The sequence below is a fragment of the Mobula birostris genome, unplaced genomic scaffold (assembly GCF_030028105.1).
Source record: "Mobula birostris isolate sMobBir1 unplaced genomic scaffold, sMobBir1.hap1 scaffold_656, whole genome shotgun sequence".
Lineage (NCBI taxonomy): Eukaryota > Metazoa > Chordata > Chondrichthyes > Myliobatiformes > Myliobatidae > Mobula > Mobula birostris.
The window spans coordinates 183,273-207,127 of NW_027278375.1; the positions used below are offsets into that span (position 1 = coordinate 183,273).

Consider the following 23,855-nt stretch of genomic DNA (forward strand, 5'->3'; position numbering starts at 1 on the left):
TGGGTCCTGCCAAAGGGTCTGGGCCGAAACGATGCTGCCTGTTCTGCTGAGTTCCTCCAGCATTGTGTGTGTTTATGGTCCTGGCGATCCGTCTACAGACCTATAACAGCAGGTAGAAGCTGCCCTTCAGCATGGTGGGACGTGCTTTCAGGATTTTGTATCTGCTGCCCGATGAGAGGGGAGAAGAGAGAATGTAGATGGGTGAATGAGGTCTTTGATGATGTCGGCAGCTTTACCCAGAGGGACAAGAGTAGACAGAGCCCACGGAGGGGAGGCTCGATTCCGTCATGAGCTGTGCTGGGTCAACACAAATGTCAAGTGCTCACAGCGTTGCTTATCTTCAGTGATTAGCCTTGTGAGTGCGGCTCAAGGACCGCACGAGTTTCCATCGCTTTTGTCCAAAGACTCGTTTCTTGCGGGAGTTCACCTACCGAATGGTGTGAAAACTATTCAAGGAAGTGTACGTTAAACAAAAAGCAAACTGCAATCCTGCGCAGACAGCTCGCACTCCTGTTCGTGAGTACAGTAATAGGAATGTCTCTGCGTATTTTGCAATCTCGTGGGCGGAGTCTCCGTGCTTTAAAGTTAATATATCGGACGATCTCTTCCATTGCCCGATGTCTCGGCGTGACTCGCCCTCCCTCTGACTCCCTGTTCTCCAGGTTTGAAAGGTAAGTGCCCCTCTGGGACAGTTCGACCGACTGAAAGTACCTCCCTTCACGCTGCAGGTTTCAGGCCGGTCTTTGACCGATGCGGAAGCGCTCCTGCTCGCTGGATGCGAACTTTGGGGCCGTTGCCCGCCGAGGGAGGGAAAGAGGGAGGTGGGGGTGGGGGGAGTGACTGAGTGTGTGTGTGTGTGTGTGTGTGTGTGTGTGTGTGTGTGTGTGTGAGAGAGAGAGAGAGAGAGAGAGAGAGAGAGTAAGAGAGAGCAAGGGAAAGAGGGAGAAAGAGAGACAGGGGGAGGGAGAGAGACAGAGATCGTGTGTGTGTGTGAGAGAGAGAGAGAAAGAGAGAGAGGGAGAGAGAGGGCGAAAGAGAGAGTTAGAGTGAGTGAGAGAGAGAGGAGGAGGAAAGGGAGAGAGAGGGAGAGAGAGTGAGAGAGAGTAAGGGGGAGAGAGAGGCCAAGAGAGTGAGTGAGAGATTGAGAGAGAGAGGGGGATAGAGTGAGAGAGAGAGAGAGAGAGAAAGGGAGAGGGGAGGAGAGAGGGAGAGAAAGAGAGGGCGTCTGAGAGAGATAGAGAGAATAGAGAGAGAGAGAATAGAGAGAGAGAGAGAAAGAGAGAGAGAGAGACAGAGAGAGAGAGAGAGAGAGAGAGAGAGAGAGAGAGAGAGAGAGAGAGAGAGAGAGAGAGAGGAGAAAATAAATTAGGTCCGGTCTTGTTCTGAAAACCGCTCTGGCGTCTGTCTATCGTCAGTCTGGAAATATTGTTAAGTGACCGGTTTAATCCCTTCTTTTGCGGAAGTTTGATCAAAGTTTTGTTCACGGGATTTCACCGCAGTTTTACCAGATTTGCTGAGGTACTGAGGTTTATTTCTCTCTCTTGTGGTTGCATGCAGGATTTGCTCAAATTCGGAGGAAGGGTTGGAGAGAGGAGAAAGTTTCTGAATTTTCGTGGAAGTTTCACTCAGTGATTCGATCCACATTCTCAGCGAGACGAACCCAGCGCTTCTGTCCGCTCCGCTGGAGAAGGTGAGAGAAGCTTAACCGTCCCCTCCCCTATCGAACCGCCGCTTTCGCTGATGCTTCGGAGAGCTACGGAAGTCACCACAGCGCGTCCTGTAGAGGGGTCACATTGCGGCCACTGTGGGGGGTGTTGGGAGATGGACGGATGGGAACCCGATCCAGCGGGTTGATCTGTCCCTAGGATGGTGCGGAGTTTTCTTGGGTCTGCCCGTCCTTCAGTTCCAATGGTCCCGAAGAGCAGGCGATCTCCCGATCTCCCAAGACCGAGGAATTTCAACCTCCTCCGTATCTCCCCTTGTTAGGATGTACCAGACCCCGTAGTTTATCAGTCGAGGAGCCCTGGAGCACGACCTCCTTTTCCTGTGCATTGTTGTATTTCAAAGTCATTTCAACTCCTCGGACCCACCCAGCCAACACACTTTTCGTCCCTCTTCCCTCCGGGAGAGGGCTCAGGAGCTTGAAGACTTGTACGGCCAGATTTAGGAACAGCTTCTTTCCAACTGTGATAAGACTGCTGAACGGATCCTGACCTGGATCTGGACCGTACCCTCCAAGTATCCAGACCTGCCTCTCGGTTTTTTTGCATTACCTTACTTCCCATTTTTCTATTTTCTATTTATGATTTATAATTTAAAATTTTAATATTTACTAATTTTAATGTAGCCCCCCCCCCCCGGCCACCCTCAGGGTCGCTCGGCTCGCTGTCGTCTAGGGAAACAGCCTGGCCCCGCCAAACTGGGTAATTCGTTTGTGTGGATGCTGTGTGAGGTACCCCACCCCGCCCAAATAACAGACATTACAGCAGATGCAATTAAATGATTTACAGTTTATAGATATTACTGGAACTATATAATTAAAAGAGAATAAAATATAAAAGGAAAATAAAAGGCGCCACACTTATCAAAGTTCAATCTCTTCATGCACAAAAACCGTTGGAGCTCAAGGACCTTCTTCTTCACCCTGTGACCCCCTCGGACCCCCTCGACCGGCCGCCTGGGACCAACAACGGTGGTCGACCAGACGCTCCACACGAATCCGTCTCCATCTCCTCGCCAAACGTCCCGCTTGGGGTCCGACCCCGTTAGCGGACTCACAGCACCTGGTCCATCCTCTGTCTCGCTCTCCCGCCTTCTGCCCCCAAAACCCCGCGCATACAGTATCTTCAAATACACCAAAACCATAACAACTATCCCAATTGGTTAATAGTACCCTCTTATCTGACTCTAAAGCAAAAACAAACTGTTAGCGCAAACTTTCTCAGTGTTTAACACAACAAAGCCGCATTCCCCAGATTAACATAACAAAGACGCCATTTTAATTAGCCTCCGCAGAAACATAAAAATCGAAACCCCCTTACATTAACTATTTTTAATAACTTTAATATTTAATATTTGTAATCCAGGGAGTGTGAAGCGCAGAATCAAATATCGCTGTGATGATAGTACGTCCTAGTACCAATTGTTTGGCGACAATAAAGTATAAAGTAAAGATCCGGGCTGGCATAATGGCACAGCCTGGGTCCGAATGTACCCCCTTCCCCCTAGGGAGACCTGCCGGCAGTTGATAAATGAGACCAGGTGAGGGGGAAGTTAGGTGGGTGGGGAGAGTTCTGGTCCTGATGAAGGATCTCGGCCCAAAACATCAACTGTTCATTCCTCTACATGGATGCTGCTTGGCCTGCGGCATTTTGAGTGCGTTGCTCTGGGTTTCCAGCATCTGCAGAATCTCTTGTCTTTGTCTCTGCAGTTTCTTACGTTCATGGACAGAGGGGTTATGTATTTGGATGAGATGTTTTCTGTGGCACATCTGTAACAATTTAGTGTGTGTGCCATCCAGTTAGATCATTCCATACTTACACTCAATGGCCATTATACCTCGTTAATGAAAATAGCTAATCAGCCAATCTCAATGCTTAAAAAACATGCAGACGTGGTCAAGACATTCAGTTGTTGTTCAGACAGAGAATCAGAATGGGGAAAATGTGATCTAAGTGACTTTGACTGTGGAATGATTGTTGGTGCCAGATGGAATGGTTTGAGTATTTCAGAAATTGATGATTTCACACACTACAGTCTCTAGAGTTTACAGAGAATGGTGCAAAAAGTTTTTACAAAAGTCGTCCTGTGGGTGAAATGCCTTGCCAATGAGGGAGGTCAGAGGAGAATGACCAGACTGGATCAAGTTGACAGGAAGGTGACAGTTAGTAACTCAAATAACTGGATGTTACAACACTAGTGTGCAGAAGAGCATCTCTAAGCACACAACACATTGAACTTTGAAGCGGATGGCATGTAGCTAATGAAGTGGCCAGTGAGTATGAACTTATGCTGACATAAATTATACGCAATTGATACCACAGAATACACAAAAATAAACATAACAGCATCAGTGGAAGTTGAGAGTAATAGAGTTCGAGTGTTACAGTGTTTGAGATTTTTCAGGTTAGTTGAAGAATCAGATGGCAGTGTGAAAGAAATTGTTGAACCTTGAGGTGAGGCCCCTATACCTCCTGCCCGATGGGAGCACTGAGCAGTAGGCATAGCCTCGATGGTGGATGCCAGCTTCCTGAGAACCACCTCTTGTAGATAGATGTCCTGAGTAGTGGGGAGAGATGATTCCAGGATGGAACTGGCTAGCCCCACCAGTCTCTGTAGTCTCTTGTGATCCTGTGTTTTGGAGTTTCCACACCAGGCCATGATACCACCAGTCAGAATGCTCTCCACTCTACATCTGTAGATAATTTTCAGGGTCTTTGATGACAAACCAAACCTCGAAAAACATACAGAGATGCTCTCTTTGCATTTATATGCTGGGCCCAGGATAGATTCACTGAGATGTTGGCACCCAGGAACTTGAAGCTGGTCAAACTTCTTCAGAGGCTATAGAAATTTGGTATGTTCCTGTTAAACCCTCACTCATGTTCACAGATTCACCACAAAGAGCATCCTATCTGAATGCATCACGTCTTGGGATGAAAACTGCTCTGCCCGTGACCACAATAAATTGGTGAGAGTTGTGGGCACAGCTCATCACGTCACGGAAACCAGCCCCCTCTCCCTGGACTCTCTACACTTCCCACTGCTTCAGTAAAGCAGTCAGTGTAATCAAAGGCCCCCACCCACCCAGACAGTCTCTCTTCTCTCCCTCCCACTGGGCGGAAGATGCAGAAGCCTGAAAATGTAGCACTGGGCCCAGGGGCAGCTGCCACCCTTCTGTTATGAGATGATTCATCCGGCAGGATGAAGTGTACTCCTGTGCTCACAATATAATCCATTATGGACTTGCATCTTACTGACCGCCTGATCTGCACTCTCTCTGTAACTGTAACACTTTCTTCAGCGTTCTGCTATTGTTTTCCCTTCTACAACCCCGGTACAGAGTCATAGAGGTCTACAGTACAGAAACAGGCCCTTTGGCCCATCTAGAAATGCTATCCTGTGTAGTTCCATGGACTTACACCTGGACCAAAGCCCACCATAACCCTTCAATCCATGTACTTATCCAAACTTCAACATGTGACTAATAAACCAATTTATCTTGGCTTCAGACTGATGAGTGGAGCAGACAATTGGCCAGGTGAAAATAGATATTTACAAATTAAACTTTTATCCCTTTCATAAACAGTCATTCTATAAACATACATAGTACTACCCAAAAGTCTTAGGGACATACACATCGAGTCTGGCTGCCTAAGACTTTGGCACAGTACAGTAGTAATGTTACTGTTCTGCTGCCACAAAAAAACAAATTTCATGACACAAGTGAGTGATGATAAACCTGATTCTGATCAGGGTCTCTTTTGTGGACTGCGAGTGGGAAGGGGACAGGGAGAGGGGAATCATGGTTGGAAAAAGGGGAAGGGAGAGGGGAAAGACCAGGAGGCACCAGAGAGATATTCTGTAATGATCAATAAACCATCTGTTGGAATCAAATGACTTGCCTGGCGTCTCCAGGCTCGGAGTGTCTGCATCCGCACCACTATTCCGTCCCTGGCACTCCATCTCTGCCACCTGTCCCACACCCCTCCCACAGCGCTCCACCCTCAGCATTCCCAACATCCTTTTCTCCTGCCAGATTTACAAACTCGCTCTTTGCTTCACGTTGACAAACACGGTACTGTGCAAATGTCTTAGGCATGCTAGCTCAATATATGTCTCTTTTCAATATTTAGGTATATTTACAAATCCTTTCTCTGATCTTGATGGTCTTAGACGTGAAAGGGTTTCACAGTATAAAGACAAGAGATTCAGCAGATTGTGGAAATCTGGAGTAACACACTCAAGGTGTTGGAGGAACTCAGCAGCTCAGGCAGCATCTTTGGAAATGAATAAACATTCAAACACAGCTGTTTTCTTCAACCCCATTCTCCACTTCTCCCACATCCCTTAACCTTCTCACCAACCAATCTCTGATGTAAATATACCCAATGACCTGCCTCCACATCCATCTGTGGCAATGAATTCCACAGATTCACCATCCTCTGACTAAAGAATTCCTTCTCATCTTTTTTCGAAATGGGTGTTCCGCTGGACGTCCACTCTATCTAGGTCTTTCAATATTGAGTATATTTCAATGAGATCCTTCCTTCTTCTCCAAAACACCAGCACCAGGGGAGAGGAGAAGAGGGGATGAGGGAGGGATGGTGAGAGGAGGATGTCTGGGTGGGGGATTGCATGAACCTGGCTGCTGTTAACTGATATCCTGTTCCCTCAGGATGCCGGTATTGATTCTGACCATGTGTCTGACCATCGTCACTGCTGCAGGTGGGTGTTGCTTCTGGTCCTGTGGGGTGGAGAGATGAATTATCCCAGACACCACCGCCCCCCAAGGAATGGTCGTGGGGGGAGCAGAGTTAATCACGAGGGTCAAAGGTACTCAGAGGGAGGATGATGGGGAGAGGGGAGTGAAAATAGTGGGGTGGGGTAAACACTTCCTCTACCCCACCAGGGAGTTGTTCTGGTCTGGGACACCAGGGAGCAGATCCAATGGGATCTCTGCAGCATGGGTGAAATCGGAAAAGGAAGGAGGTAATTTGAGGAGGTGGTAACTTTTTCCCTCTCCTCTCTCTTACCCTCTGTCCTTCCTCTTCTCTTACTTCCCCTCCACCTCTTTGGTTCACCCTCTCTCCTCCCTTTCCCTCCTCTCCCCCTTTCCCCTCTCCCTCCATTGTCTCCATCCCCCACCCCTCTCTCCCCCACCGTCTCCCCTCTCCTTTTCCCCTCTGCCCCTCTCCCCTCTCTCTTTCTTCCTTTCTCCCTCTCCTTTTCTCCCTCTCTTCCTTCCCGCTTCTCCCTCTCCCCTCTCCTCTCCCTCCCCCATCTCCTCCTCTCTTCCCCTGGATTGACCCATTATGATACTCTCCTGATTGGTCCAATGTTTGGATTGACCCATTATTATACTCTTCTGATTGGTCCAATGTTTGGATTGACACATTATGCTACTCTTCTGATTGGTCCAATGTTTGGATTGACCCATTATGATACTCTCCTGATTGGTCCAATGTTTGGATTGACACATTATGCTACTCTCCTGATTAGTCCAATGTTTGGATTGACACATAAGGAACACTCTGCACCGATCTGTCCAAACTTTGGATGGTTTCATACAAATGTTCTGTTCCTGATTGATCCGAACCTCGGACAGTCTCTTTGCTGAATTGGCCCGAGAATGATATCCTATCCTGATTGGTGGGTGGGGTGAAGCGAGGCCCAGAATTGAACTGATTGTCTCTTTGCCTGCTCCCTCCCCAGAAAATGCACCGCAACAAGTCACAGGGACGTTCGGAAGAGAGGTTACCCTGCCCTGCCAAGGCACAGCCACATACGGGCGGGTGTACTGGCAGAAGAGTGAGCCCCCGAGCACCAGGGAGAAAGTGGTGAATGCTCGCTGCCTCCCTTCAGAGCCATGCTTGCAGCTTGTTGAGCCTGCTTATGCCAACCGCTCTGAGATCCTCGCCAACAGCACCACAGGGAATTTCTCCCTGCTGCTCCGTGACCTCGTCGTGGCTGATGAAGGGCTGTACAAGTGCATCCTCCAGAGCAATGGAGTCATCTCTCAGACAATGGTCAACCTCAGTATTGAAGGTAAGGCTGAAGGAGCCCTCGTCATAATCAGTTCATTCATCCCAGGATGTCGTTTCAGGAAGGCTTTCCCCTGGCGGAGGTGTCTAAAGTCCTGGGCTCTTCAAGGGGTCATATTTTCTCCTTGGGGAGTGCATTGGGATGTGGAACACTCTCTCTGAGGGGGAGTGGGGGAGAGAGGTGGAGAGGGAGAAAGGGGAGGCAGAGACTCTCACCAAGTCAACAAAGTATAGCGTGATGGTTTAGAGTGCCAGAGGTTACCGATTGGGGGAGTTAGATTCCCTGTTGCTGTTGTTCATTCTCCTCGTGACTGTGTGTCTTGGTTTCCCCCTGTACTCCAAAAACGTACGGATGTAGAGTTAGTAAGCTGTGGACACACTATGTAGGCCCCATAGCTTGGCGATCCCTGTGGGCTGCCCCCAGCACATATAACGATATAACAATTACAGCACGGAAACAGGCCATCTCGGCCCTTCTAGTCTGTGCCGAACTCTTACTCTCACCTAGTCCCACCAACATGCACTCAACCCGTAACCTTCCATTCCTTTCCCATCCATATATCTATCCAATTTAACTTTAAATGACAACATCGAACCTGCCTCAACCACTTCTGCTGGAAGCTCGTTCCACACAGCCACCACTCTCTGAGTAAAGAAGTTCCCCCTCATGTTACCCCTAAACTTTTGCCCTTTAACTCTCAACTCATGTCCCCTTGTTTGAATCTCCCCCATTCTCAATGGAAAAAGCCTATCCACGTCAACTCTATCTATCCCCCTCATAATTTTAAACACCTCTATCAAGTCCCCCCTCAACCTTCTACACTCCAAAGTATAATGACCCAACTTGTTCAACCTTTCTCTGTAACTTAGGAGATGAAACCCAGGTAACATTCTAGTAAATCTCCTCTGTACTCTCTCAATTTTATTGACATCTTTCCTATAATTTGGTGACCAGAACTGTACACAATACTCCAAATTTGGCTTTACCAATGCCTTGTACAATTTCAACATTACATCCCAACTCCTATACTCAATGCTCTGATTTATAAAGGCCAGCATACCAAAAGCTTTCTTCACCACCCAATCCACATGAGATTCCACCTTCAGGGAACTATACACCATTATTCCTAGATCCCTCTGTTCTACTGCATTCTTCAATGCCCTATTTACTATGTATGTCCTATTTTGATTAGTCCTACCAAAATGTAGTACCTCACATTTATCAGCATTAAACTCCATCTGCCATCTTTCAGTCCACTCTTCTAACTGGCCTAAATCTCTCTGCAGGCTTTGAAAACCTACTTCATTATCCACAACACCACCTATCTTAGTATCATCTGCATACTTCCTCATCCAATTTACCATCCCCATCACCCAGATCATTAATGTATATGACAAACACATTGGACCCAGTACAGATCCCTGAGACACACCACTACACACCGTCCTCCAATCTGACACACAGTTATCCAGCACTACTCTCTGGCGTCTCCATCCAGCCACTGCTGAATCCATTTTACTACTTCCATATTAATACCTAACGATTGAACCTTCCTAACTAACCTTCTGTGTGGAACCTTGTCAAAGGCCTTACTGAAGTCCATATAGACAACATCCACCGCTTTACTTTCAACATTCCTAGTAACCTCTTCAAAAAATTCAATAAGATTTGTCAAACATGACCTTCCACGCACAAATCCATGTTGACTGTTCCTAATCAGACCCTGTCTATCCAGATAATTATACATCCTTGGACTATTTTAGTTGTTGACACAAATGATGCATTTTACTGTATGTTTCGATGTGACCACGACAAATAAAGCTAATCTTTATCTGGATGGACGTTGGAAGGGCTGAGGGAAAGATGGGGTCAGAGTGGGAGTGGGATGGGTTAGGTCAGCAGGTACACAGCCGGCTGAATGGCCTGTTTCATTGTGGTGTGGTCCTAGGACTCAGTGGCTAAATGTATCTGCTTGTCACCAAGGCCACTCTCTCAGCACTCAATGGTGTGCACTGTCAGGAATTTGTTTCTTATCTGCCTTCAGTCCTCTGGATATCAGCACCTCTCACTGGTCCCTCCCTTTCCTGAATTAGCAGAAAATGTTCCATGAACACTGCCCCTCATTCTCTACTCCTTCCTGAATTAGTAGAAATTGAATTCCACGAACACTGCCCCTCATTTTCTACTCTTTCCTGAATTAGTGGAAACTGAATTCCACGAACACTGCCCCTCATTCTCTGCTCTTTTCTGCATTAGCGGAAACTGAATTCCACACATTGCCACACACATCAAAGTTGCTGGTGAACGCAGGCCAGGCAGAATCTCTGGGAAGGTGTACTGTCGACTTTTCGGGCCGAGACCCTTCGTCAGGACTAACTGAAGGAAGAGTGAGTAAGGGATTTGAAAGTTGGAGGGGGAGGGGGAGATCCAAAATGATAGGAGAAGACAGGAGGGGGAGGGATGGAGCCAAGAGCTGGACAGGTGATTGGCAAAGGGGATATGAGAGGATCATGGGACAGGAGGTCCAGGAAGAAGGAAAAGCGGTGGGGAACCCAGAGGATGGGCAAGAGATATATTCAGAGGGACAGAGAGAGAAAAAGGAGAGAGAGCGAAAGAATGTGTGTATATAAATAAATAATGGATGGGGTACGAGGGGGAGGTGGGGCATTAGCGGAAGTTAGAGAAGTCAATGTTCATGCCATCAGGTTGGAGGCTACCCAGACGGAATATAAGGTGTTGTTCCTCCAACCTGAGTGTGGCTTCATCTTTACAGTAGAGGAGGCCGTGGACAGACATATCAGAATGGAATGGGACATGGAATTAAAATGTGTGGCCACTGGGAGATCCTGCTTTCTCTGGCGGACAGAGCGTAGGTGTTCAGCAAAACAATCTCCCAGTCTGCATCGGGTCTTGTCAATATATAGAAGGCCACATCGGGAGCACCAGACACAGTAACACACATTGCCCCTTGTTCTTTACCACTCCTTCACACTGCAGTTCAGTTCCCCTTGCTTACTGAGGGAGATACAGCAAGCAGTACACCCACGCTGTCCTCTGTGCCACGCTGCCCTCTATGCCATGCTGCCCTCTGTGTCCTCGCTGTCCAGCACCTCCAAACAACCCTGATTTAAACCTACACTAATGACGGGACAATTTACCTCCGTGTTTGGGCTGTGGGGGGAGCCTGGAGCGCCTGGGGAAGACCCACACATTCCATGAGGAGGAGTTTCCGAGACCCCTTACAGGGAACTCCAAACACCAGAATGTCCCGATCTACACTACAGTGGCTCTTACTGATGAAAGTCCTTGACAAATAGGACTACAGAGAGTCCCAACAGAGTTTCCATGTACAGTCACAGAGCATACTGCCCACAAGCAGGTCCTTGGGCCCAAGCAGTTCTGCTGACCACCTATCTAGTCCCTATCCCTCCATGTACCTGGAAAATGCTCCTTGTATGACACTGCATCTGTCTCAACCACCTACTCTTATCAAATATACTCATCACCCTTTGGGTGGAAAGATTGCCCCTCAGTTCCCTATTTAACCTCTCCCCTGTGTCCTGTATTCTTGATACCCCAACTCTGAGCATTCACCCACTCATGATTTTAAACAGCTCTCAGTCTCCTACATTCCAATCATTAAAGCCCCAACCTGCCCAACATCTCTCCATAACTCAGTCCCACAGCATCTTTGTAATCTCCTCCGTACTCTTTGTTGTCATCTCAACTACGACTGTACAATCAAATGTGTCCCCATGATGTTGGACAAACTGATCAATCATTCCAGCTCCCCCTGTGGTGGGGATGGTTGTGGTTAGGACTCCCCTACCCTGGGGAAATTGTGTCCATCCACCTTTTCTCTGCTCCTTGTAATTTTAAACATCTCTATATGGTGGCTCCTCATTCTCCTACAATCCAAGGAATAAAAACCCAGCCTGACTGACCTCTCCTGGTAACCTGGACTCTCTAGTCCTTGTAAGTCCATCTCAGAGGCCTTCATCTTCTCTGCACTCTTTCCAGTTTAACACTGCCACTCCTACAACAGGGGAGAAATGAACAACAGGTTCAGTGTGCGTACAGTAAAGGTAGGAGGTGAATGAAACAGAGGGAAGGACAACTCGAGGACAAAGAGAACCTGGGGGTCAAGGACGGAAAGGCAAACCTGTTCCCCACTTGGCGCTCTGTGACCCATGGAGAGATGTTGACCTTTCACTGATAGTAATACCAATCTAAACCCTTCCCCTCACTTTTTCCATCCATGGGTCCATCTCAGAGTCGTGTCTATGTTCCTGATGTATCTATCACTTCCACCACAGCCGGCAGGGCACCCACCACTCTGTGTGAAGAGCATTTGAAATCTTCCCCCTCGTATTAGCCATTTCTGCACTGGAGAAACGTTTCTGGTCCATTTGATCTTTGCCTCTTAATATCCTGGACACCTCTAACAAGTCGCCTGTAATCCTCCTTCGGTCCAAAGGGAAAAACCTGAGCTGCTAACAATAACAACACTCGACCCCTTCCTCCATGGAAAATACTGCAACAGTACAACCCCAGACCATCTCCCGCAGAAAGAAACAGTCACATTAAAAATCCCCGACCGTCTCAAAGGTGACCTTCTGCAAAGGAGTAATAATAACAGGGCTGTCATGGTGGGAGATTTTAATTTCCCAAATATTGATTGGCATCTCCCTAGAGCGAGGGGTTTGGATGGGGTGGAGTTTGTTAGGTGTGTTCAGGAAGGTTTCTTGACACAATACGTAGATAAGCCTACAAGAGGAGAGGCTGTACTTGATCTGGTATTGAGAAATGAACTTGGTCAGGTGTCAGGTCTCTCAGTCTTTCAGCATTTTGGAGATAGTGATCACAACTGTATCTCCTTTACCACAGTATTGGAGAGGGATAGGAACAGACAAGTTAGGGAAACGTTTAATTGGAGTAAGGGGAAACATGAGGTTATCAGGCAGGAACTTGGAAGCATAAATTGGGAACAAATGTTCTCAGGGAAACGTACGGAAGAAATGTGGCATAGGTACGTTCCAATGAGACAGGGAAAGGATGGTAGGGTAAAGGATCCACGGTGTACAACGGCTGTTGTAAATCTAGTCAAGAAGAAAATAAAAGAAGAGCATACGGAAGGTTCAAAAAACTAAGTAATGATTGAGATCTAGAAGATTATCGGGCTAGCAGGAAGGAGCTTAGGAGAATGAAATCAGGAGAGCCAGAAGGGGCCATGAGAAGGCTTTGATGGACAGGATTAAGGAAAACCCCAAGGCGTTCTACAAGTACGTGAAGAGCAAAAGGATAAGGAGTGAGAGAATAGGACCTATCAAGTGTGACAGTGGAAAAGTGTGTATGGAACCAGCGGAGAGAGCAGAGGTACTTAATGAATACTTTGCTTCAGTATTCACTACGGAAAAGGATCTTAGCGATTTAGCGATTGTAGGGATGGCTTGCAGTGGACTGAAAAGCTTGAGTATGAGGAAGAGGATGTGCTGAAAGCATCAGGTTGGATAAGTCACTAGGACCGGATGGGATGTACCCAGGGTACTGTGGGAAGTGAGGGAGGAGATTGCTGAGCCTCTGGCGATGATCTTTGCATCATCAATGAGGATGGGAGAGGTTTCAGAGGATCAGAGGGTTATGGATGTGGTTCCCTTATTCAAGAAAGGGAACAGTGAGAGCCCAGGAAATTATAGACCAGTGAGTCTTACTTCAGTGTTGGTAAGTTGATAGAGAAGATCCTGAGGGGCAGGATTTATGAACATTTGGAGAGGCACAATATGATTAGGAATAGTCAGTATGGTTTTGTCAAAGGCAGGTTGTGCCTTACGAGCCTGATTGAATTTTTTGAGGATGTGACTAAACACAAGAGCAGTAGATGTAGTGTATGTGGATTTCAGCAAGGCATTTGATAAGGTACCCCATGCAAGGCTTATTGAGAAAGTAAGGAGGCATGGGATCCAAGGGGATATTGCTTTGTCGATCCAGAATTGACTTGCCCACAGAGACAAAGAGTGGTTGTAGACGGGTCATATTTTGCATGGAGGTTGGTAACCACTTGTGTGCGTCAGGGATCTGTTCTGGGGCCCCTACTCTTCATGATTTTTATAAATGATCTGGATGAGGAAGTGGAAGGATGGGTTAGTAAATTTGCTGATGACACAAAAGTTAGGGGTGTTGTGGATTGTGTGGAGGGCTGACAGAGGTTACAGTGGGACACTGGTAGGATGGACAACTGGGCTGAGAAGTGGCAGATGGAGTTCAACCCAGATAAGTGTGAGTGGTTCATTTTGGTCGGTCAAGTATGGTGACAGAATATAGTATTAATGGTAAAATTCTTGGAAGTGTGGAGGATCAAAGGAATCCGAGTCCATAGGACATTCAAAGATGCTGCACAGGTTGACTTTGTGGTTAAGATGGCAAATGGTGCATTGGTCCTCATCAACTGTGGGACTGAGTTTAGGAGCTGAGAGCTATATAGGACCCTGGTCAGACCCCATTTGGAGTACTGTGTTCAGTTCTAGTCGCATCACTACAGGAAGGATGTGGAAACCATATAAAGGGTGCAGAGGAGATTTACAAGGACGTTGCCTGGATTGGGGAGCATGAAAGAACACAACAATAACAATCCCAACACCTCCCCACAGAAAAAAACAGCAATAATAACAATCCCAGACCCCTCCCCACAGAAAAAAAACAACAATAACAATCCCTGACCCCTCCCCACAGAAAAAACAGCAACAATAACAATCCCTGATCCCTCCCTACAGAAAAAACAGCAACAATAGCAATCCCCCATCCCCTCCCCACAGAAAAAACAGCAACAAAACAATCCCTGGCCCCCACCCCACTGAAAAAAAACACAACAATAACAACCCCGACCCCTCCTCACAGAAAAAAACAGCAACAATAACAATCCTCAACCCCTCCCCACAGAAAAAAACACAACAATAACAATCCCCGATCCCCTCCCCACAGAAAAAAAACACGACAATAACAATCCCTGACCCCTCCCCACAGAAAAATACATGACAATGACAATCACCGACCACTCCCCACACGAAAAAACAGCAACAATAACAATCCCCGACCCCTCCCCACAGAAAAAAACATGACAATAACAATCCCCGACCCCTCCCCACTGAAAAAATCACGACAATAACAATCCCTGACCCCTCCCCACAGAAAAAAACACAACAATAACAATTCCTGACCCCTCCCCACAGAAAAAAACAGCAACAATTACAATCCCCGCCCCTCCCCACAGGAAAAAACACGACAATAACAATCCCTGACCCCTCCTCGCAGAAAAAAACAGCAACAATAACAATCTACGACCCCTCCCCGCAGAGAAAACAGCAACAATAACAATCTACGACCCCCTCCCCACAGAAAAAACAGCAACAATAACAATCCATGACCCCACCCCACAGAAAAGAACACAACAATAACAATCCCCGACCCCTCCCAATGGAAAAAACAGCAACAATAACAATCCCCAACACCTCCCTACAGATAAAACAGCAATAATAACAATCCCCACACCCCACCCCAGAGAAAAAACAGCAACAATAACAATCCTTGAGCCCTCCCCACATAAAAAACAGCAACAATTACAATCCCCGCCCCACCCCACAGAAAAGAACACAACAATAACAATCCCCGACCCCTCCCAATGGAAAAAACAGCAATAAGAACAATCCCCGACCCCCACCGCACAGGACAAACAGCAACAGTAACAATCCCCGACCCCTCCCCACAGGAAAAACAGCAACCGTAACAATCCCCGACCCCTCCCCACAGGAAAAACAGCAACCGTAACAATCCCCGACCCCTCCCCACAGGAAAAACAGCAACCGTAACAATTCCCGACAGGTGAAAATGCCGTTGTCCTGGCGCAGATGCAGGATGCTGGTCTATTGCGTCTGTCCGCTGACCAGGTTCAAACACCTGCACCTGGACGCTGCTTCGAGATGGAGTTGGTCATGACTCCGCGTCCGGCCATTGTTGTTTTCCACAAGTCAGCTTGCGTTCTTGATCCTTTTCCGGTGTCGGATCTCTACGAGGCAGCACTCCGGACGTACATAGCGGTGACTCCTTCGATTGAGATCCAAACTCCACACCCGGGCACTAAGACGGATAATACAAAAAGAACACGCAGAATAACTGAAAAGGTGTTTGCACGGAGTCGTTGTTTGCTGGTGCCTGCTGCCACCTCCACTTACGGTTGATTTCTGTTTGCCCAGCTGAATACAGCCAGCCAGAAGTGAGGCAGCTGCCCCCTGATGGTGTCCGGACCAGTAACACGGTGAACCTGACCTGCACCTCCTCGAGCGGGTATCCCCTCGCCACACTCCACTGGGTTAGAGGGAGCACTGGGGAGGCCCTCGGCAAAGGCCAGAATCTCACCAGCTACAGCCAGGACCGCTGGAGGATGTACCAGTTATATAGCGAGCTGCAGCTCCCGGTGGATCATGGCCCCATCTGCTGTTTGCTCAGGACCCGGAGGGGCAAGGTCCTGCCCTCTGCCCAATTCACGGGTAGGTGAGGGTGTGGGGAGGGCTGGGTTAACTCGGGGGAGATATGGGGGTCAGTGAAGAGGGTGGGCACTGAGGAGGGAAGTAGAGAATGGGAGTGGTGAGGAGGGAGCACTGTTGGAGTGGGGAGAGCTGGTGAGGAGAAGTGCTGTGGGAGGGGGGTGAGGAAGGAACACTGTGGGAGGGGATGGTGAAGAGGGAACACTGTGGGAGGGGGTGAGGAGGGAACACTGTAGGAGGGGGTGAGGAGGGAACACTGGGAGGGAGTGAGGAGGGAATGCTGTCGGAGGGAGTGAGGAGGGTGTGCTAAGGGAGGGAGTGATGAGGGACTGCTCAGGGTGGGTTGAAGAGGGAACGCTGTGGGAGGGAAGAGACCTGTCTGACATGATATCTCTCTAATTCTCCAGCAGCCAGCGAACGTCTGAATTCATTGGGTCGGACTGACACCATTCATGGAGTGTCTGGGGGGCAACCGGGCTTCGGCCAGCTCAGTCCCACCGTTATCATCATCATCTCCGTCCTCGCCTGGATCAGCCCCTAGACTCGATGGTGAACTGGACCCAGAGCTTTCTGTCTCCTGTACCCCTCTCCTGTCCCTCACCACCCAGGCACCCTGGGGCAGACAGTGACTGAGGTGTGCCCTGCATGAGGCTGTCACATTGGTGGGGGGGTGGGGGTGGCTTCTGAGTCCAATCGCTCCCCCCTGCCTTCACAGATTGACCCTCCTCCCAGGGAGAGTGGTCTCGGAGTTACGGATTCCAGGAATCGATGTGAATGGAGAGAGTACGCCATAGCAGGGTGAGAGTACTTTAAACCAGAGTAAAGGGAGGATTTGTGGTACCTCCTACACCTCCCCTTCTCTGTGACCCCCTCTGGTCCCTACACCTCTCTCCTTCTCTGTGACCTCCTTCCCCCACAAGTGAATCATCTCAACAGACTGGTCCTCACCAATGCCCATTGTGGTTAGCGTGACACTTACAGCACCAGTGACTGGGGTTCAAATCCCACAGCCGTCCCTGAGGAGCTTCCAAGATCTCCCCATGATTGCGTGGGTTTCATCCAAGCACTACAGTCTCCTCACACTTTGACGATGTACATGTTGGAGTTAGCCATTTGTGGGCACGTTACGTGGGTGCTGGAAGCGTGGTGACACTGGCAGGCTGCCCAGCACATTGTTGATGCAAATTCCTTACGTTAGGCAGAGGAGATGGAGCGAGGTGGGAGATAGGTGAAGGAGAAGCCTGCCCCTTGGGCTGGTTCCTGAGCTGTGCTCCAGATGGACCCAGTCCTCAGTGGAGAGACCTTCACTGCAGTTGGTGTAGGTTGTTGAAACTTGTGCCTGAACCACCTTGTAAATCATTGGGGATTTATTGTCTCCCACTGGATCACATAACTTGTTTGGACTTTATGTTTACGTGCAATAAAATTAATTTTACTTTTTGTGATAAGCTGTCGATATTTCATTGTGAAATCTTCCATTCCAGACAAATCTTCCTTCATTCATCCTATCTACAACCCCAGACCTTGCCGTCTCAGATCACCTCATTATCTCACACGGTGTCAATATCAATTCCTCACCTATCTTTCTATCATGATCCGCCACCAAACTGCCCCGTCTATATAAAAACCCACCTGGTTTTTATTCAGTGACACTGAATCCTAGGGCTAATCCTAGGGTTGGACCAATCAGGGACATGATATCAGCATTGGTCAATCCTAGAGTTGGACCAATCAGGGACATGATATCAGCATTGGTCAATCCTAGAGTTGGACCAATCAGGAACATGATAACAACATTGGTCAATCCTAGAGTTGGACAAATCAGGAACATGATAACAGCAAGGAAAAATCCTAGGGTTGGACCAATCAGGGACATGATAACAGCAAGGGACAATCCGAGGGATGGACCAATCAAGAACAGGATATCAACAAGAGACAATCCAAGGGATGGATCTCTCAGGGATATGATATCAGGATAGTCTGATTGGATCAGTCAGGGACAGGATAAAGTGATGGTCCAATTCCAGGATTGGGCAAAGTATGGATAAGATATCAGCATGTGCCAATCCAAGTGTTTGACCAATCTGCGACAGGATATAAGGATAGGCCAACCCCATCTTGGACCAATCAATGACACGATATCAACATGAGACAATCCAAGGGTTAGCCAACCAGGTTCAGAGTGCCAGCACAAACCAACTGAGAGAAGGACCAATTGGACTGTCAGACTCTGTCCGCAGGGAAGAAATTTCTTGGGATTCTGGAGGAGAAATCCATCCTCCACCCCTGTTCTGAATCCCTTCTAGGGATATCTCTTGTTGAGCCCCCTCAGTCTTCAATGAGACCACCCCACTACCCACTGAAAATACAGGGGAGTATTGGACTGAACTGTCCTTCCATTCCCCCACAAGGGGTACCTCCCTCCCATCCCAGGAATCTACCCCCAGCTTCTCTCCATCACCTCCAACACCTGTACGTCTGCGAACCAGTACAGAGCTCAGAATGATAAATACATGATAGTAAGTGACCATGCAGTTCTTGAACATGAGGTACAATGGATAATGGAATCTAGGTGCCTCTACTTTCTTAGACGTTTACGTAGATTTGGCACGTCGCCTAACACTTTGATAAACTTTTATTGATGCACAGTGGAGAGTATCCTAGCTGGTGGCCCCATGGCCTGGCATGGAACAGCAATGCCCAGGAACAGAAAAGTCTACTGAAGGTGGTGGACACAGTCCAATCCATCCGAAGCAAGTCCTTTCCCACTGCTGAACACATTCACATGGAGCACTGCCACAGAAAGGAGCACAACCCCTACCATGCTCTCTCACTATCACCATCAGTAAGGAGGTAGAGAAGCCTTAGGTCCCACTGCAACAGGTTCAGGAACTGTAAATGTATGAGCCAACACTGAAGTAATTCCACAACCTATGAGTCCACTTCCAGGAACACTACAACTCATGGAATCAGTATTATTTATATTTCACTTAAAAACTGTCCTCTTTTGCAAATAGGTTGTATGTCTGTCTTTGCTTAAGTATGGCTCTTCATCAAATCCAATGTATTTCTTTAGTTTCCGGTAAATGCCCGAAAGAAAATGAATTGGTAACACATACATATCTTGATAATAACCTTACTTTGACTTTGGCCTGGATTGAAGAGGTTTATATAGAGTGTTGTACCACACTCACAGAGTGTTACACCACACAGAGTGTTACACCACACAGAGTGTTACAGCACACTCAGAGAGTGTTACACCACACAGTGTGTTACACCACACAGAGCATCCCACCACACAGAGTGTTACAGCACACTCACAGAGTGTTACACCACACAGAGTGTTACACCACACAGAGTGTTACAGCACACTCAGAGAGTGTTACACCACACAGTGTGTTACACCACACAGAGCATTCCACCACACAGAGTGTTACAGCACACTCACAGAGTGTTACACCACACAGAGTGTTACACCACACGGAGTGTTACACCACACAGAGCATTCCACCACACAGAGTGTTACAGCACACTCACAGAGTGTTACACCACACAGTGTGTTACACCACACAGAGTGTCATACCACACAGAGCATTCCACCACACAGACTGTTACAGCACACTCACAGAGTGTTACACCACACAGAGTGTTACAGCACACTCAGAGAGTGTTACACCGCACTGTGTTGTACCGCACAGAGTGTTACACCGCACAGAGTGTTACACCACACAGAGTGTTACACCGCACAGAGTGTTACAGCACACTCAGAGAGTGTTACACCTCACAGAGTGTTACAGCACACAGTGTTGTACCGCACAGAGTGTTACAGCACACAGAGTGTTACACCACACAGAGTGTCATACCACACAGAGCATTCCACCACACAGAGTGTTACAGCACACTCAGAGAGTGTTACACCACACAGTGTGTTATACCACACAGAGTGTTACACCACACGGAGTGTTACACCACACTCACAGAGTGTTACACCACACAGTGTTTTATACCACACACACAGAGTATTACACATCACAGTGTGTTATACCACACAAAGTGTTACACCACACACACAGAGTGTTACACCTCACAGAGTGTTACACCACACAGAGTGTTACACCACACAGAGAGTTACACCTCATAGAATGATACACCACACAGAGTGTTAAACCACACATAGTGTTAAACCACACAGAGTGTTAAACCATACAGAGTGTTACACCTCACAGAGTGTTACACCTCACAGAGTGTTACACCACACCGTGTTACATCACGCGGAGTGTTACAATACACAGAGTGTTACACCACACAGAATGTTAAACCTCACAGAGTGTTACACCACACAGAGTGTTAAACCATACAGAGTGTTACACCTCACAGAGTGTTACACTACACAGAGTGTTACACCTCATAGAATGATACACCACACAGAGTGTTAAACCACACAGAGTGCTACACCTCACAGAGTGCTACACCTCATAGAATGATACACCACACAGAGTGTTAAACCACACACAGTGTTAAACCATACAGAGTGTTACACCTCACAGAGTGTAATACCTCACAGAGATTACACCACACAGACTGTTACGCCACACAGAGTGTTATGTCACACAGAGTGTGACACCACACAGAGTGTTACAAATCACGGAGTGTTATATAACACAGTGTTACACCACACAGAGTGTTACACAACAGAGTGTTACACCACACTGTGTTACATCATGCAGGGTGTTACACTACACAGAGTGTTATACCACACCGAATGTTAAACCACACAAAGTGTTACACCACACAGCGTGTTAAACCATACAGAGTGTTACACCTCACAAAGTGTTACACTACACAGAGTGTTACACCTCATAGAATGATACACCACACAGAGCATTACACCACACAGAGTGTTACACCAGACAGAGTGTTACACCACACAGAGTGTTATGCCACACAGAGTGTGACACCACACAGAGTGTTACACATCACAGTGTTACACCACACAGAGTGTTACACATCACAGAGTGTTACACCACACAGTGTTACACCTCACAGAGTGTTACACCACACAGAGTGTGACACCACACAGAGTTTTACACCACACAGAGTGTTACACAACAGAGTGTTACACCACACTGTGTTACATCATGCAGGATGTTACACCACACAGAGTGTTATACCACACCGAATGTTAAACCACACAAAGTGTTACACCACACAGAGTGTTAAACCATACAGAGTGTTACACCTCACAAAGTGTTACACTACACAGAGTGTTACACCTCATAGAATGATACACCACACAGAGCATTACACCAAACAGAGTGTTACACCACACAGAGTGTAACACCTCACAGAGTGTAACACCTCAAAGAGATTCCACCACACAGAGTGTTACACCAGACAGAGTGTTATAACACACGGAGTGTTACACCACACAGAGTGTTACACCACACAGAGTGTTACACATCACAGAGTGTTACACCACACTGTGTGTTATACCACACACAGCGTTATACCAGACAGAGTGTGACACCACACAGAGTGTCATACCACACAGAGTGTTACACATCACAGTGTTACACCACACAGAGTGTTACACATCACAGAGTGTTACACCACACAGAGTGTTAAACCACACAGAGTGTTACACCACACAGTGTTACACCTCACAGAGTGTTACACCACATAGAGATTTACACCACACAGAGTGTTACACAACACAGAGTGATATATCACACAGAGTGTTACACCACACACACAGAGTGTTACACCACACAGAGTGTTAAACCACACAGAGTGTTACACCACACAGAGTGTTACAAATCACGGAGTGTTATACAACACAGAGTGTTACACCACACAGAGTGTTACACCACACAGAGTGATATACCACACAGAGTGTTACACCACACAGAGTGTTACACAACAGAGTGTTACACCACACTGTGTTACATCATGCAGGATGTTACACTACACAGAGTGTTATACCACACAGAATGTTAAACCACACAAAGTGTTACACCACACAGAGTGTTAAACCATACAGAGTGTTACACCTCACAAAGTGTTACACTACACAGAGTGTTACACCTCATAGAATGATACACCACACAGAGCATTACACCAAACAGAGTGTTACACCACACAGAGTGTAACACCTCACAGAGTGTAACACCTCAAAGAGATTCCACCACACAGAGTGTTACACCAGACAGAGTGTTATACCACACGGAGTGTTACACCACACAGAGTGTTACACCACACAGAGTGTTACACCTCACAGAGTGTTACACCACACAGAGTGTTAAGCCACACAGTGTTTTATACCACACAAACAGAGTGTTACACCTCACAGAGTGTTACACCACACAGAGTGTTACACCACACAGAGAGTTACGCAACACAGAGTGTTATGCCACAGAGTGTTACACCACACAGAGTGTTACACCTCACAGAGTGCTATATCTCACAGAATGATACACCACACAGTGTTACACCACACACTGTGCTACACCACACAGAGCATTACTCCTCACAGTGTGTTGCACCACACAGAATGTTATACCACACAGAGTGTTACAACTCACAGAGTGCTACACCACACAGAGCATTACACCAAACAGAGTGTTACACCACACAGAGTGTAACACCTCACAGAGTGTAACACCTCACAGAGATTACACCACACAGAGTGTCATACCACACAGTGTTACACCACACAGAGTGTTAAACCACACAGAGAGTTACACCACACAGTGTTACACCTCACAGAGTGTTACACCACACAGAGTGTTACACAACACAGAGTGATATATCACACAAAGTGTTACACCACACTCACAGAGTGTAACACCACACAGAGTGCTACACCACACAGAGTGTTACACCACACAGAGTGTTACAAATCACGGAGTGTTATACAACACAGAGTGTTACACCACACTGTGTTACATCATGCAGGGTGTTACACTACACAGAGTGTTATACCACACAGAATGTTGAACCACACAAAGTGTTATACCTCACAGAGTGTTACACCACACAGAGTGTTATACCACACAGAGTGTTACACGACACGGAGTTTTATACCACACACACAGTATTACACATCACAGTGTGTTATACCACACATTGTGTTACACCACACACAGAGTGTTACACCTCACAGAGTGTTACACCTCACAGAGTGTTACAGCACACAGAGAGTTACACCTCATAGAATGATACACCACACAGAGTGTTACACCACACAGAGTGCTATACCTCACAGAATGATACACGACAGAGTGTTACACCACACACAGTGTTAAACCACACAGAGCGTTAAGCCATACAGAGTGTTACACCTCACAGTGTGTTGCACCACACAGTGTTACACCACACAGAGTGTTACAACTCACAGAGTGCTACACCACACAGTGCATTACACCTCACAGTGTGTTGCACCACACAGAGTGTTATACCACACAGAGTGTTACAACTCACAGAGTGCTACACCACACAGAGCATTACACCTCACATGTGTTGCACCACACAGAATGTTATACCACACAGAGTGTT

At 47.4% G+C, this 23,855-nt stretch overlaps 1 protein-coding gene across 2 annotated transcripts; it reads left to right on the forward strand.

The window, feature by feature from the left end:
* Window positions 1-564: 564 nt before the first annotated feature.
* LOC140193636 (T-lymphocyte activation antigen CD80-like) lies at window positions 565-17,738 on the forward strand. Of its 2 annotated transcripts, none has more exons than XM_072250796.1 (6): window positions 565-671; window positions 1,558-1,690; window positions 6,398-6,447; window positions 7,435-7,767; window positions 16,011-16,304; window positions 16,709-17,738. In XM_072250796.1, exons 3-6 carry the CDS (start codon window positions 6,399-6,401, stop codon window positions 16,840-16,842), a joined length of 810 nt encoding a protein of 269 aa, XP_072106897.1. In that variant the 5' UTR covers window positions 565-671; window positions 1,558-1,690; window position 6,398; the 3' UTR covers window positions 16,843-17,738. The 2 variants fall into 2 exon arrangements, with proteins under 2 accessions (XP_072106897.1, XP_072106898.1); XM_072250797.1 differs by having other exon boundaries at window positions 16,712-17,738.
* Window positions 17,739-23,855: the final 6,117 nt, after the last annotated feature.